Consider the following 17,545-nt stretch of genomic DNA (forward strand, 5'->3'; position numbering starts at 1 on the left):
ACAGAATTCCTATGTTCATTCACTTAACCTCATTTTAATGAAGTTCAATTTTAATTCAAGAAGCATAAATTAGGAAACAAGAAACACACAAAAATGTAGTTGAAAAACACACAAAGAAGAAACCAGTCAGAAGAGGAAGGCACATAAAACAAACTCCGTGGCTTTAGTCCGCAAGTGAACTATACTGACCGAGCGACCGCCTTTCGGCGAAGTTAGTGCCAACTTTAGGGGATATAGGATGTCGCGTGGTCGGCGCAACAAATCCCCATGGCCATTAATCTCGGTTTTCTAGACCGGAGACGCTACTTTTCCACTCAATTAGCTCCTCAATTATCCTCACGAGGCTGAGTGGACCCCGTTCCAGACCCACTACTTCTCAGAAAATCTGGTAGCGCCGGGAATCGAACCCGGGACCTCTGGATCTGTAGGCAGGAACTCTGACCACTAGACCACAGAGGCGGTCTGATTAAGGCATATATGGAGGCAAAAAATCATGCAGGTGTCACAGGCAAGTTAACAGAGGCCATTAGTGAATACTGTATAAGTTTGTTCAAAATTGAACACGTCATTTAGTTGAGGGTTGTAAGCAAACAAAAGTAAAAAAAAAATACTATTATAAAATTTGAAATTCAAAATTTAATACCTTATATTTAATTCTAAATGGGTTCTGATGATGGTGGATGACACAGAATTACTGGGGTTTTGGATTTTTTCCATTGTCCAGAATTTTAGGTAATAGAGGACAGGACGTTTCGAAAACTGGATCTGTTTTCGTCTTCAGGTCAGAAAGGAGGACACCTACTCAGTTGGGCCCCTGAGAAAGAGCTATTCTCAATCACTGGACAACTGCTGTCAGATTTACCCAGCTATAGCCTAGTCCTATATGTTGAAAGAGCTGGGTATATCTGACAGTAGTTGTCCAGTGACTGAGATTAATCAATCCCTCTTTTCTAAGAAGCAGCATCTGAGAGAGAGAGAAACTCATACTCCGGATAAAAACAGCATGTTCCTCCTCAGTCCAAATGCATTAAAATCCAATAAACATATAATTTACACTATTTTTTTACAATACAATGACCAGTTACTAAACACTGTGGTCTGGGTTGATCCCAATTCAGGTAACGTGGGATTTATGGAGAACAAAATGGAACCAGATCAGGTTTCTTCATATACTTCAGTTTCCCCTACCAATTCTAACTCCATCAACTATTCTGTATTTATTAATCATCCTATCACCTACGCTATATAGACTGAAATACTGGTAGCATCAATAAATAATAACAAAAATTGGTGAAGTTACTTGCAGAATATTTCAATGTGGCCGAACATCATTTCTTAACAGTTCTCTGTGGTTTAACCAGTGAAGTCTAAATATTCTATTCCTGTATTTGAACACATTCTACATTATTTTCCTAAAACAACAAGAATTGAGACACAAATTAAATGGCTAGGTCTGTCTGCAAGGTTGCTAAGTACATTAAGATAACATTCTAATATCGGGAAAGGCGGCGCCACAGCTCAAGCGGTTAGTCGCTGGCTTTCCACCTCGGCGGCCCGGGTTCGATCCCGGGTCTGGCCAAGTGGGATTTTTGGTGGACAATGTGGCGCTGGGGTGGGTTTTCTCCGACTACTTCGGTTTCCCCTGCCAATCTTCATTCCACCAAATTCTCCATCATCATAATCACCCGGGACAAGTACAATAGGACAATCAGTGGCCGCCGTGCCGAGTGGACCCAGTTGGACTCCACCCCCCACTAAGCGAATTTGTTTAATATCAAAAATATTTTATCCCGATATCACAACTTCTACTGCAAAAAATAAAATATACGTGGTTTAAGTCCGTAAGCAAACTATACCGACCGAGCAACCGCCGCTTGCCGGCGAAGTTGGTGCCAACGTTAGCGGATAGAGGGTGTCGCGTGGTCAGCGCAACAGATCCCCACGGCCGTTAATCTCTGTTTTCTAGACCGGAGCCGCTATTTACTTGAAATAGCTCCTCAATTATCCTCACGCGGCTGAGCGAACCCCGTTCCAGACCCACTACTCATAAAATCTGGCAGCTCCGGGAATTTAACCCGGGACCTCAGGATCTGTAGCCAGAAGACCACAGAGGAGGTCCACAACTTTTACTGCAACAAGGATTAAACCAACTAAGTCTCAGTAAAAAAAACACCTTACATAAAACCTTTCACCACTCTCTATGCCTTGCCGGTACGTGAGCAAATGGGGCACCAGTGACAATATTCAAGGTCAAGCTACGGACAAAAGCCCCAAATAATTTGAAAATAATACGAGTTTCATTCCTCACAAATAATTATCTTCACGATGTAAGATTTAAGGTTTTTACAGCGTGACTATGAAGAACGCCGTCTTCTGGCATGTGGCGCCGCGTAGATATTTTGTTGACCGACGTTTCGGAGGAAAGTATCTCCTCCAACTTCTGAGTATAAGAAATCCGTGAGTGATGAGCCAGCGATGAACAGACACCTGCTGGCGCTGGTTCATCGCTCGCGGATTTCTTAACCCTGAAGATGGAGGCGATACGTTCCTCCGAAACGTCGGTTAACAAAATATCTACACGGCGCCACATCCCAGAAGACGGCATTCTTCATAAAAAAAAGTCTTCAATTCTCATACAGGAAGGCAGAATATTTTGAAACTTGTGTTTTAAAAATGACTAAACAGGAAATTTTCAATATTCACGAAAACAAAATACTGTCAAGATTAGTACATCAAATTTGGAGTATGACTGTTTCAAAAATTCTTACAGGATTTTAATTATAAGAACTGATAATGCTTTGCACATGGGCCAGAGGGGAGTTTTTATGATGACAGAGATGAATATTCAGATTGATTCTCTGAATTCCTTGATCAGCCAAATGGGCATCAACTGCTTTTGCAAGAACAGTTGTCATGGAACAAGCTGAGATGCTCTATCAAATGTAAAGGTTATGCAATGTCAAATCTGAGAAGTATGAGTCACAAATGTTGAAGAAGAATGAGTTCAAAGTCTAGTTGAATGAACTATCCCACATGTGAAACTGAATGACTCATGAAAACCACAAAAACCATAAACACATGCCTCATATCCTACTCAACTGTTTTCTTCACATTAAATTTATTGACAAATGCAGAATTTTGCCACTAAATTTACCCACTTTTAAATGTATCTGCATAAATTTCCAAGTCTCAAATATGACACAATGTTCAAACTGAATCACATGCCTGTTCTGAAAACTTTGCATTGTGAACTCAATTACATTAACTTATATACTTCTGCTCTTTTTACTTGCCTCTGATTTGCATTTAGGCCAGCAATTCAAAAGTTATGAATTGTGGTATCAGTACCCCTAGGATTGGGGCAAGTGGTGGTGTACTTGGTTGAGGCACTATGCTACAATCCACCCGATGAGGTGGATTTTTCATTTACCTAATCCTTCCAGCTGCACTATGGCCCTAGGGTCGACTCAGCCTCTAAGAGAAATGAGTACCAGGAATCTTCCTGGGGGTAAAGTGTGGCCAGAACATAAGGCTGATAACCTCACTGCCATCTGTGAGCTGATTGTCTAGATAATGTGGGACCCTCAACATCTCACAACCCTATGGGCCTCCATGGCCTGTTACAGGGATAGCCTTAGCTTTGCCTTACCACTAGGATACAAAATTATGCTGATAATAAATTGTTACTACTAGCAAATCAAGCAACTAATAACGTTTCATAATGTTCATTAAACAGATTGAAATATGAAAAATAATTAGTTACAAAATAGTAATATGAGGTAACTGATTCATGTCCAGCAGGCACAGAGTAACATTCTCAGAAACTGGTGTAATGATTTAAAGTGCTTCCTTGTCCTTCCAATAAACGGGCCTTCTTCATTAAACAAACACAATTAATTACAATTTGGAACTAACTAACTAACTAACTAAATTAACTAACTCCGTGGAGCTCAGTCCTTCCTGAGAAGCCACCAGCTGCCCAACTGAAGAATTTCACAACATCTTATGGAACCTGAAGGTTCATTACTGTGTTCACAAGATTTTGCCACTAGTCCCTATCCTGAGCCAGATGAATCCAGTCCATACCACCCCATCCTAGTTCCCTAACAATTTTAATATTATCTTCCCATGTCTGTCTAGGTCTTCCAGGTGGTCTCTTTGCTTCTGGATTTCCCACTAAAACTCTATATGCATTCCTCTTCTCTTCCATATACTACATGTCCTGTCCACCTAATCCTCCTTGAATTGATCATTCTAATTATGTTCGGTGAATGGTACAAGTTATGAAGCTCCTTGTTATACAATTTTTTTCCAACCTCCTATCACTTCATCTCTCTTCAGTCAAAATATTCTCCTCAGCACTCTGATCCAAAATTCTTCTTAGTCTATGTTCTTCCCTTAATGTGAGATACAAAACTACATGCAAATTATAGTTTTGAATGTTGTAACATAATGCCTGAGAGCCAGAACAGCAGAGCCAGAAGAAGTGACTATTGATGGTCAATGGCTAGCAAACAAGCTCCAGTGTCAACAAACATGCAGGCCATCACTCTGAAACAGCCTGCTTAATATGACACACAGCAGAGGAACTCGCTGGCATCAGTGTTCTCTATGTGGTCTGTGCCCAGGCTATTTAATGAGAACACCAGTCAAAGTGACTGCCTGTGGAGAAGGGTTCGAATAGCTCGACCGTAGCCCTGATAGTCATAGGAGGCAAAGAAAGGGAACCCAGTGCCTGTGGGTATGATTGGGCCACCCTGTTCCTGGGGAATATAAATATAGGTGCCTGGCCCTCCAGGTTGGGAGAGTCTCAAGTCTTAGACAGTAAAGTATGGTCATGAGTCTCGTGGGACTTGGACCTAGAATGCTACTAGGACCAGCAGCAATTATAAACAGCAGACTCATCCTCTTGTCATAGAGGGCGCCCCACATCAACAAACCCGCAAATGTTTGACAGTAATGAAAATCTAGTCTTGGGCCCCAGATTTGGCTTCACACCAAGACAGACTGGCTAAGTGACTGTCGGTCATAACACAACTTTGACTTTGACTTGTAGGAGTCTGTTGTGAGTCAGTCACCAGCCAGTATGGACATGCCCATGGAAGCAGAGGTACAGCCATTGTAAGAAGCTGTTACCAAGTAACAAATATGTGAACACACAGCAAAATGGGAATGCTTGGTGAATGCTGCAGTTATCAGTAGACTGCAGAGAACAGTGGAAGTGTTGTAATTACTTGCAGCAGTGAATATCGAATGTCCAGTAAATCCAGCCCAAACACTGTGGGCTTAACCCAAGCTAACCGAGCGTTCAGAGGGGAACTCCACCTACCATGAAGCCTGCTGTTCAGAGCTCCCCCAATAAGAAACCATCTGCCATCAACCACGAAGCAGACATTGCAGACTGGTTACATATATCCATCATTACGCATGCCAACATTTGAATCTGGCCAGCAAGAGAATAAAAGCATGCTATGACCACCAGGCCAATTTCATGGAATTCAAGGAGCAGGCAACAAATACATGTACATACAGCAGAATAGAAACACCTGGAAAATGCTGTAGTTATTTGTAGATTGAGTAGAGTAGTAAAAGTGTTGCAATTACTTGTAGCTATGAACTTCATACATTGAATAAATTCAACAATGAATCCTGTGTCTAGTCACTAACACATGACCATATTTCAATTTTACATTTTTTGACAGGTTCTGAACTGAATGGTAGCAAAGCATTAACTGAGTTTAATCTGCTCTTAATTTTCTTATGAATCAAATTTTGATTTGTACCTGTCATTCCCAAATATCTGAACTTTTGCCACATATTCAAACGCTCTATTAGCTAAATAAAATTTGGAACACCTTAAGAAGAGGGTGAATGTATATTTGACTTTTGTTAGCGGATTGCATCATCTACCACCAAATTTGACACGAGACATGCTTTATTTATGCCTATTAAACATAAGAGAAATGAAACATAATCTAACCTAACTTATTAACAAATTTATATTTGTTGCTGGTACAACTATGGGCATGTATCAGTAAATACAATGTTGAAAAAAAAATGAGAAAAAGTTAAATATAAATAACTTATCACTCTACTGTAAAAAATGAACTAGGATACCGCAGAAGTTAATCCACTATAAGCAATTGATTTTCTAAGTATTATGAAGCATGTAAATTGTGATATGTTAAATTATTCTCACACATTTTATAACAGTTTATATAATGATTACTCACCCAGTTTTATATTCTGGTACAAACTGAATGCTGAGAAGTTTATTTAGTGGAATGACCTCACTTATGCTTGTGCCACTCTTGTCTGTAAAACATGACAGCTTTCCTTCTGCCAAGATGCAACGACGTGGTGTGTAATCTTTGCTACCACAAGCTGCCCGGTACAGGATACCACTACGTTGTACAGCTGCATTAGGTGTCCAATTTGGGCGGCTGACAAGTGCGCATGCTTCATTTTGCCCTCCATAAAACAGACTGTTCTGGTAACCAAGTTTATCTTCTGCTGCCGGTTGTTCCCTTACTGCTCTCCTGAAAGATGATCCATCTGCCATCATCTGAATAGCTCGCTTCATGCTTGCCCAGCGAACTAATGCTGCTTTACGATTCCTCCCCACCACACCGTCAACATTTCCATTAGAATTATTAATACCACTTGTAAACTCTGATTCTTTCTCCTGGGATGATTCCTGACGGTCCACATCACTGTCAGGTATTGCAGCAATTTCGGATGAATCCTCATTTTCAGGCTCATCAACTATACAGTTTTCTTCAGCAGGTACTACTGATATGGAATCGTACCTCCTTGGGGGAACTGGGGGACACACAAATTCTTCATTCTCTCCTGTCTTCTCTTCCGGCACTTCAGGTATAACCACTCTGTTAATTCTTCCATATGGAGAATCTGTCTCACCTGTGTCAGCTGGTAAGAAGACTTCAGTGTAATTGCTCTTTGCTTCACCAGAACTATCACCAGTTTCATACAGAGGGTCAAATTCTAGTATAACCGACTTAGTCAACACTTTATGTTTACCTTCCACCCTTCTCCGAGGAATATTAGTTTCCCAATTTTCATACATTTCATTCCATATATTTACCGAATGTTGATGACCAAACTGCGAATTCGAACAGGATTCACCTTCAGATATTCCATCACTGTTGTCACAGTTCAGATCATCCTGGGGTGACGATGGAGCACTCTCAGTACAACTTAGTTTGCTACTGCAGTGTCTGTTATAAATCATTGAATCAGAACCACTACAACTTGATATGTCAGAAGGTGCAACATTCTGGTAAATGTCTTTCTCTTGAGTAGCATCATAGAAACTCCATGAGTCTGATCTTGATATAAATTTGTGCTGACTGTCAACAGATGACTCACTGTTTTCCAAAAAATTTCGTTCAGTTTTCTTCTGTGAAGCACCAGAAAGTTCATGCCCATCACTTTCCCTAATTTGTGTTATATCTTCATAAACTGTCTCAAAGTCTGTTATATTTAAATCACAATATGGTTCATAACTACTAGAATGACTTGAGACTACAGAATGAACTTCATCATATACTGATTCATCAGGTAAAGGGGGAGGAGGGTACACTGGTGGCGGTGCCCCCGATGTTGACACACACTCTTCTTCTACTGTATCGTCGCACACTTCCAGTTCAGGTGGAGCATCTTTAAGAGGTGAGATGAAAGATATCGACTGAAAGATGTCTCCTGATGGAAGAGACTGACTTCGGCCACTTTTCTTCGCTGAAAAATCATTTAACTTATTTGGAGTTGTTGATCTAGTTGTCAAACGTCTAGCAATCATATTACGAACAGACTTCTCAATAGAAGCACCAACAGTTTTTGTCCTTCCTATCACAGATTTTCCTTTCAACTGAGCATCATCACATTCAATTTTCCAATCTTCTTTCAAATTTTGCGATCGTATTCTTTCATTATACGGCATTCTGTTACTGTTTTCACTAACGTGATTTGTAATATCACATGTCTGTCTTTCACTTAGGACTAGATTGTCACTGTTTATTTCCGTAGATTTGCAATCTGATTCATTAAATATCTTCATACGTGGTAGCGGTACTGGCTTCTTAGACGCACTTGTTATCATTTTACATGCTGTACGTTTTTGCTCCAGATGACTTACTCTAGGTGTAGGTACTGGTGGTATCCTATCCATCATACGTTCTATTCACATTAACTGCGCCCCCTTGCCATGAGTAACAGCTGACAAAGCAGAAGGTATGACTCATATTTCACTGCTTCATATCTATCAGCAAGAAAATATGTGGTTTCATATCACGAAGATTCTACACATTATACGATCACACTACAAGCACTACACTGATCTGGATACCACATTTCAACATAACAAAGAAATGCGAACATTCTACATCCACATTCTCCAGCAGTAGCACCCGTGCGTAGTTGTAAATAGAACCTGTTGATCCTGTTGATAGTGTTCATTGTTCATACCAACCAATTATTCTCTCACACCAAATGCAAAGGCAGCACAGAACTAACTCCATGTCACAGACAAGAACGGCATTAGGCTAGAACGGCTAGAACTAATCCCTGGTGTGGAACGCCATGCAACCTTATCCTACTTGGGAAACGCAGCTGCACGCTATTGTGCTGCCATCATTTGGTGAATGGGCAATTGTCGTTGGGTAACTTCGCTTAGTCGGTAAGAAAGTCTATTACTACTTTTTTTTTTTTATTTATCATTTATTAGCAATCTGAATTTACATTCTATGAGCTAATTTGCTGTCATGTACAATAATTATTCTATTGTACTAAGTTGGCTTGAAGAGCAGTAATCCATCGATTACACCTCAGTTTCCCTGGAGATCGTTTGTCCAAGTTCATCTTAGTCTTCTGTATTGTGTAGATTGAAGGAGAGCTTCTATTGCGTTGTTGGGATGAGATTCCAGTGATAATGTTTTTGGATTCTGTCTGTGATTACGGTTCTTACATATGGGATCTTGAGGTCGGTGTGAAGAGTTTGGTTTGACACATACCAAGGTGCGTCAACTATGGCTCTAAGTATTTTGGATTGACTTCGCTGGATGATTTCTATGTTGGACCTGCTGGCGCATCCCCAGAGCTCAATGCCGTATGTCCATATGGGTTTAATTATTGTTTTGTAGATCAGCAGTTTATTATCTATTGTTAGGTGAGATTTCCGACCTATTAGCCAATTTATTTCCTTGAACTTAATTTCGATTTGTTTTCTCTTCTTCGCTATATGGTGTTTCCAGTTTAATGTTGAGTCCAGGTGTAGTCCTAAGTATTTTACTACATCCTGCTGTTGAATGTTAACATGATTTAGATGTACTGAGGGGCAGTTGCCTTTCCTGAGAGTAAAAGTCACATGCGCCGATTTGCTTTCATTCACTTTGATTTTCCATCGGTGTAGCCATTTCTCCATTAGATTCAGATGTTCTTGTAAATTAGATGAAGCAATTACCGGGTCTTCTGACGTAGCGAAAATTGCTGTGTCGTCTGCGAACGTACCTATTTTTGTTGATTCGGTGGTCGGTATATCTGAGGTGTATAGCACGTAGAGGAGTGGACCCAAGATACTGCCCTGAGGAACTCCTGATTGTATGTTTCTTCGGTTGGATACTTCAGCGTTGATTTTTATTTCGAATTCTCTGTCTGTTAGTTACGACTGCAGTATTGCGAAATATTTGGCCGGTAGAATTCTTCTGATTTTGTAAAGCAGGCCTGGATGCCAAACTTTGTCAAATGCCTGACTTACGTCGAGGAAGGCAGCAGTGCAGTATTGTTTGTTTTCCATATCTTGGTTGATTATATTAGCTATTCGGTGGCATTGTTGTACTGTGGAGTGTGCCTGTCGAAAGCCAAATTTGTGATTAGGGATCCAGTCATTTGGATTGGCGTCGTGATTAATTCTATTGAGGATAAGCTTTTCAAGAAGTTTCGATATTATGGGTAACAATGTAATTGGACGGTAGCTTGTTACGTCAGTGTGATTTTTCCCAGGCTTTGGAATCATTATTATTTGTGCGATTTTTAATGGTTTGGGCCAGTAGCCATTCCTTAAGGTGGAGTTGAATATGTACATGAGTTTGAGTATTCCCTTTTTTGGGAGTTCCTTTAGTAGTGTGGCTGTGATGAGATCAACTCCTGGCGTCTTTTTTGTATTTAGCCTGTGAATTTCTTCCCTTATTTCTTTCGGGTTAAAATGTTTTGGGTGTTCTTGATCCTGGATATGTAAGTTGAGAATCTGGTCAACTTTTACGTCTCTGTTATTATTTAGTGGTGTGAAAACTTCAGTTAGATGTTCTGCAAAACGTTCGGCTTTTCCTTGGTCATTTTTTGCCCAGGGTCCAGGAGGGTTTGTGTTTTTTCTCAGTGGAGGTGTGGATGTTGTTGGTTTATTTCTGCTTTTTATCGGTTTCCATATGGAGTTGTCATATCTGGAGAGGTTTGAAACTTATTGTGTAAATGAATTGTTTCTTGTTTCTCTTAGTTTTGATATCAGCTCGTTACTTAGTTGGTTGTATCTTGTTTTGCTATTTGGGGTGTGAGTTCTCTGCCAGATTGATCGTGCTCTTCTCTTTTGTGCTATTAGCTTTTTTATTTCTCAGGAGATGTGATGGGACTCGTTTTTTATTTCAATTCGCGGGGTAGCCTCTCTTGCAGCTTGTTGGATGAGATTGATAAAGTCTTGAGTTTCCCTTTCTATGTCGTCTGGGGATTGCAGCCTGACTGCTAGTTTAGTGTTATAATCGCACTTCGGCTATCACTTCTCGCAACCGTTGGGCGCCACTTCTCGTGACCGTTGCCTATCTATCTTTATGTTTATTTATTTGCCCGGTTCGGTAGAACACTTGACTCATTTATTTGCCCGCTTCGGTAGAACACTTAACTCATTGATTTGGCCGCTTCGGTAGAACACTTTTGACTCTTCTCATGGTTGTGTCACGGTAATAACTAGGAGACTGCACATTTAAAGCTAGTCCACTGATATAAATTAAATACTCTAGTTTCTGCTTAATCACAAAATGTTTATTTCGGAAGAAAACACTATATCGTTATTGGCAAGTACGGAGTAATGTCTCCTTTTTATTATTATCAAAGATTAATGGAACCAAATAGACTGATAAATTTAGATACTCGTATACTTGGAGAGCGCAAGCCCGATGGTGTCTGCCTCTGGTGAATTCTAAGTGCCAAGTCCTTCTGCCCACTCTATTCTGCGGGAGCGTCGCTTCATCACCGTATAGGATTTGAACCGACGGCCTTTTTCCCAGACAAGAATAGTTTCCTAATGGCTGATTTTAACTGCCAATTCATCATATCATCAGTACTAGACAATCACTTTACTAACCTTTAGAATAAATAATAGATCCAAAGATATTGAACCCGGAACCCTACATGTGAAAGCGGTTATTTCTTAGTTTAGGGTCTAATTACACCCTTCCGAAGACACTTTTATAACAGCTACCCTATTAGCAAACAACATTTACATGTTCTGCAACTACAGACATGTCCTTTCATAATTGCCTCGACCCTTTAGCGGTCACCCAAGCTGCAGGTAACGGAACAAGACAGTTGGTCCTGTCTAAATGCTAAACGCATTTCATAACTTCTTAATGGATGGGTCTCCCTTATAAATCAGTCACTCTATTGAAATGGCTAAAGAGGAACATAGCGTCCATTAAAGAGTATTAAAAGGTTTGGACTGTTACAGTGTTATCCTGGATTATTTGTCGGTAAGTATCCCAATTGGTTTTTGGGTTGTGTAGCCTTGGTAAGGGGTTTCTGTTTAATAGGGTTGTGCCAATTATTGCAATTATGGTGCTGTGGTCAGAGCTTAGGTCGTACCTAGGTGTTATGTCTGTATTTCATTTTCATCAGTAATCTGTCAGACGACAGGTCCACAGTCTCTTCCAAAACAGTTCCTCCATTTAATGCGATCTCAAGCTTATGTCTGTATATGTTGTGGAAATTCCGTTGATTACAAAGAAGTCCAATAGGTCTGGAATTTTATTGGCATCTGTGGGCCAGTATGTTGGCGAACCAGATGATAGAACCGAGTATTTGTTTTCTTGAATTACTTGTGCAAGTTCCCTTCCTTTGGTGGTAATTAAGCGTGATCCCCATAGCGTGTGTTTGGAGTTGTAATCTCCTCCTGCTATGAACTTAGGTCCTAGGGTTGCGAAGTAAGTTTTAAATTGGTCTTTCTTTATGTTGTGTCGTGGTGGACAATATACTGCTGACGCCGTTATTTCGTATTGTAAGCAGCTTACTTTTATTGATGTGGCTTGGATAAAGTTTTCTTCGTGTTTTAGTAGTTCGTAATGTTTTATATTGTCCTTGATGAGTATTGCTGATCCTGCATGAGCTGTTCCATCTGGGTGGTTAGTGTAGTATAGCTTATACCTCGGAATGTTGAAGTACGTTCTGTTGGTGAAGTGAGTTTCGCTGATGAGGAGTACGTCAATTCGGTTTTGTGTTAGGAATAAATCTACTTCATCTTTGTGGCTTGGGAGACCATTGGCATTCCATTGTGCTATTCGTAGGAACTTGGTCGTTTTTTTATTTAAGTTTGTTGATTAGCATGGTTAGCATGTTGAGTATCATACTGTTCTGTTGCATTAGCTGGTTAAATAGGTTTTTGAATTCGTCTAGGAAAGTAGAGAATATGTTGTGTGTGTTTTCTGTCTGGATTATGTTTTGTTTGGTTACTTCGGCATAACTTGGCCGCTGCGGGTGTACTATGGGTTGTATGTTTTGTGAGGTATATTTGTGTTTGTTGATGTAGCCGCGGTGCGTTGTGTGATGGGTTTGTTGTTGCCAGTGATTAGCCTCTGGTAATGCTCACAGCCTTTGTAATTTGCAGGGTGGTCTCCTCCACATAGTGCGCATTTAGCTGGGGTGTTCCTTGATTTCTTGCCCTCTGTTGTGTTGTGCGAACCTCCGCATTTGACACAAGCAAACGGTCTGTTGCAATACGATTTTGAGTGTCCGTATTGCTGGCATCTCATACACTGGATCATGTAATTTTTTGTTGTTGTGCGAGGTGGTTCTATTTCTATGATTTTGTTTTGTAGTCCTTTAATTTTGTACACTTCTTTGTTGTTACTGGCTGGTTCGAGGTCAACAAAGAACATGTTCAATGGTTCCTTTGTCAGTCTGTTCCGTACGTTTATTATGTTGCGGACTTTGTGTCCTAGTCGGAGTAGTTCCTCTTTGATGTCATCTATGTCAGTGGAGTAGTGGAGATATCTTATGACAATTCTATATGCTCTGTCTTCCTTCAGTTGGTATGTATGGTGGTATATGTTTTTTTCCTTGAATTCTCTTACTAGTTTGCGGTAAGTGTCTGGTGTATTACAATTGATTTTAACTACGTTATTCGCTAGGCTTTTTGTGTAGTACTGTTCATGTTCTACCAGTACTTGTATTTGTTTAACCATTTCTCTGTAGTTGACCACACCGTGTACAAAGATTGGTGGAGGTTTTGGTTCTCTTGCTGGGGTGGGGTTGTCGTTATTGTCAGGTGGAGTGTGATCCTCAATGGTTAGACATTCATATCTGTTGTTTGTTGTTACTGTATTTGTGTCGTGAATGGGTTTGTTCTTGAGGGTCTTTTTTCTTTTGACGCTTTTGACCACTTGCCAATTACTGGAATGTGTTGGTGACCTTTCTTCTTCCTCTTCGCTCGTGGATGTCATTCGTTGGGATTGTCGATTGTTATGTTGGTTGGTTGGATGAATACCAATTACTGGTGTTGCTTGAGGAAGTGGTGGGAAGTAGTATTCAGTTTGTGGTGCAGATTGAAAGGTTGGTTGGATAACCTGCACTGGTTGTGTCAGTGGGTATGCTGAGTTCTGCATGGCAGGTATTGGGTGCCACTGACTTGGTGGCTGGGTGCTTATCATGTTGGTTTGGTCGGAATTAGTTCCGTACAGAAACATGATTACCTCTAATGTCTACTTACATTACTTTGTTGTACGTGCCCGTAGTCAACTCCTTGACTACAGTTGATTCTTGATGTTTGTTGTTGAAATTCACTAGTAATTCACTAGTTATTGCACTCACTGGGTCGGGTTGCAGCTACTTGTTTATGCTAAGAGCCTCTAGCGAGTACTCTGTGTCTTATAAATTATACTGTTTACTATGTACACAATTCACGGAGAGATACACGAGACACATCCTCACCATTCGGTGTGCGCAGTAGAAGTGTATTACTACATGTTCGTAAGATTTGAGGTTCACAGAAGATCTACATGACGTCACATCCCAGAAGACTGCATTCTTCATAGTACATGTTTGGTACCCCCTCAATCTGCAAATCCCCAGAACAACTATTTATAGCATGCCATTGAGTAAGTTAGGAGTCCTGCTGGTTCTGCAGAGGATTTTTTTTTATATGTTCTGGATATTCTAGGATGAACAGTAAAAGTAGCCTTAAATGGCTTAAATGCAAGTTTTTTGCATGCCTTGTATTGGATAAGATCCTGCGGCACTTATGACTATAAGCCTATCCCGTACTAGGCCGCCATATGATGTCTGGGCTAATCCAGACAAATATAGATAGGCCTAATCATAAAGTACATCTCTGAGATCCATTTCAATATTATCTCCCGCTTTACACTTAAGTCTTCCAAGTTATACCGAGCAGGTCATCTCTAGCAAAGATTCGATCTGTATTCGGGAGAAGCATGGTGAAGCCTAGACCGCCTAGACAGAGTTACCCCATGAATGAAGTTTCTCACCGTTCTTTCAGAGCAATGGGTCTGGAACGGGGTCCACTCAGCCTCGTGAGGATAATTGAGGAGCTATTTCAAGGAAATAGTGGCTCACGTCTAGAAAACTGAAATTAACGGTCGTGGGGATTCGTTGCGCCGGTCACGCGACACCCTCTATCCGCAAAAGTTGGCATTAACTTCGCCGACAAGAGGCGGTCACTCGGTCGGTATAGTTCGCTTGAGGACTGAAACCAAGGAGTCTGTTTTTTTTTCAGAGTTTTATCAGAGAATGCCTGAGTAGTACATTGAAAGAGGTCTCGAATATCTTATCCACGACTCTCTGAAGTACCAGAAAAATCGTATGGGCACAAACATAAGCCACACAATACTACCGACCTAACTGATTCACAACTAACGTTCTGTAAGGGCCGCGCCATAGTTCAAGCGGTTAGTCGCTGGATTCCCACCGCGGCTGCTTGGGGCTAACAACTCCTCACCGTAAAAAATAAGCTTGTTACGAAAAAAAAAACCCTCGGACCTGGACGGGTCCTGTGGGTAAACGACCTAGGCTGATCTGGCTTAGAATAGGGACCTCTAGAGGCTCTTGTGAACACGGCAATGAACCTTCGGGTTCCTTAAAATGCTGGGAAGTTCTTGAGTAGCTGCACAATTGGCAGCTTCTGAAGAAGGCCTCAGCTCCAGGAGTGAGTGAGTGCGGTCTGAGGTTCCCATGGCGATGACTACGAAGTTTAATGTCTTCTGGGATATGACGCCGTGTGGTTTTGTTGACTCTGCTATCCTAAATATGGAGAGTGCAGGTTCCTCTGAAATGTTGACATAAGTTTGCAAAATTGATATCTAGATCTGAACTCCCTTTTGTAATTTCAGTATATGTTCTTCTCCTACTTTCATCATTAACCTCATTCTCTTCTAAGTAACGACAGGTAAACAAATGAAAAATTTCCCCAAACTATAGATACAACAAAAGTAGTTAGAATTACATATATAACTGCGCCGTTAAATAGATGTTATCTGTACAGAGGAAGTGAAATGAGTCATGGTCGAAAAGGTAAAGCTCAAAAGATCCTGATAAAACTGGAACAGCAGCTCCATCTTCTCCTTTTCCATTCAAATGATAATTAACTAAAACTATACAGGGTGTGCCAGACTCAATTAGGCAGTTTTTGATTATATGTTATTTTTATTTATAAATGTTAACAATTGCAATGGTTACAAAAATGGAATCGCACACACATAAGTCATCGATTTTCAAGATGCTGGTCAACCTGGGCACCACCTAAGTCAACACAGGCTTACAGACGCAAAGCAACATTTTCACACGCTTTTCTACACATATTCACCGGAACTTTATTGAACTCCTGAACAATCACCTCACGCAGATGTTTCACAGTCAATGGGATTAGCGTACACCTTGTCTTTGAGGTAACCCCAAAGGAAAAAGTCTGGTGGGGTGATGTCAGGTGATCAGGCTGGCCACTCCACAGGCCCTCGATGGCCAATCCAGCGTTGAGGAAAAACTTGATGCAAGAACGCCCGAACAATATTGGCGAAGTGTGGTGGGGCCCCATCTTGCTGCCACCACAGTTCATCAAAGTTCTCTCTCCTCTGAAGTTCTGGGATGACACTTTCCCTCAGCAACTTTAGGTAGGTTTCCCCCATGACGCAACCTTCAAGGAAGAACGGGCCAATCAGTCCTTCATACGTCACACCGCCCCACACCATCACTCCCGGGGACTGGAAATCGTATTCAATGGTGGCACTGGGGTTCTCTGGCCGCCAAAACACGCAATTGTGTCTGTTGACCGATCCTGATGTGTGAAATTTGGCCTCATCAGTCCAGACAATATTCCGGATAAGGTCAGGGTTCTCCTGAAACTTGGTCAGCATCAACTCGGCGAACTCAAGTCGCCTGTCAAAGTCGTCCTCGTTAAGAACATGAATAAGCCGTGGATGCTAAGGCGTCAGCTTCATGTCACTCAAAACTCTCCGCAAACTTGTCCTCGAAATGTCCAGTAGGGCCGACAAAAGCGGGTAGACTTTGATTTCTGAAGAGATGATGCCAGTTCCGCAGCAACACATGCTTGTGTGTCAGCAGTTCGGACAGTTCTCGGCTGACCAGGATGCTTGGGATTCAAGACACTGGCAGTTACATCAAACTGCTTGTTTATTCGGACGATTGTGTCCATGTGGACTGCTGGCAGTCCAAACTCTTCCAACATGCGCACTAAGTAGGCAGAGTATTGACCTCGTTCCGAGCATACCGTATGATGCTGCCATCTATCGACAACAAAAGGTACTTTCCCATTATCCCGTGTGTTGTTGGATTGGTTAGTTATTAATGATCAAAAACTGCCTAATTGGGTCTGGCCCACCCTGTATATATGCTTTTAATAATAATTATTCCCATTGGCCATTATCGCGAACGATTTCAGTCCAGTCCACATCCTTGCAACATATTTCTATAATGGCCCATTAATACCAATCTCCCAGTTATATCTCGCTCGTTTAGTGGATGCTTTCAAAGACGACTCTCCGTCAAAAGTACGTATAATATACATGCTTTCTCTTCTCCCTGCTCCTATAACTGAAGTTCATGGTCGAATGGTTACCATTCCTAAACTGCACTGGGGAGATCTCGGTACTGGTCACTTGAGGATCATCACTCGGTTCAGCAAACGCTGTGATTACGCATACTTCCGAGATGAAGTGACAGGAGGTTGGAGAAAACTACATAATGGGGAGCTTCATAACTTGTACTCTCCTCCAAGTATAATTAGAATGATCAAGTC

General features: G+C 41.2%; 1 protein-coding gene across 1 annotated transcript in view; it reads right to left on the minus strand.

Moving 5' to 3' along the window:
- Positions 1-8,553, minus strand: part of LOC111864369 — a 34,719-nt gene extending 26,166 nt beyond the window's left edge. The window contains exon 1 of the mRNA XM_023851579.2: positions 6,234-8,553. Within this exon, the coding sequence (XP_023707347.1) occupies positions 6,234-8,191 (1,958 nt within the window). The 5' untranslated portion in view covers positions 8,192-8,553. The remainder of the gene's footprint in view (positions 1-6,233) is intronic.
- Between the last annotated feature and the right edge of the window lie 8,992 nt (positions 8,554-17,545).

The sequence above is a fragment of the Cryptotermes secundus genome, unplaced genomic scaffold (assembly GCF_002891405.2).
Source record: "Cryptotermes secundus unplaced genomic scaffold, Csec_1.0 scaffold346, whole genome shotgun sequence".
Classification (NCBI taxonomy): domain Eukaryota; kingdom Metazoa; phylum Arthropoda; class Insecta; order Blattodea; family Kalotermitidae; genus Cryptotermes; species Cryptotermes secundus.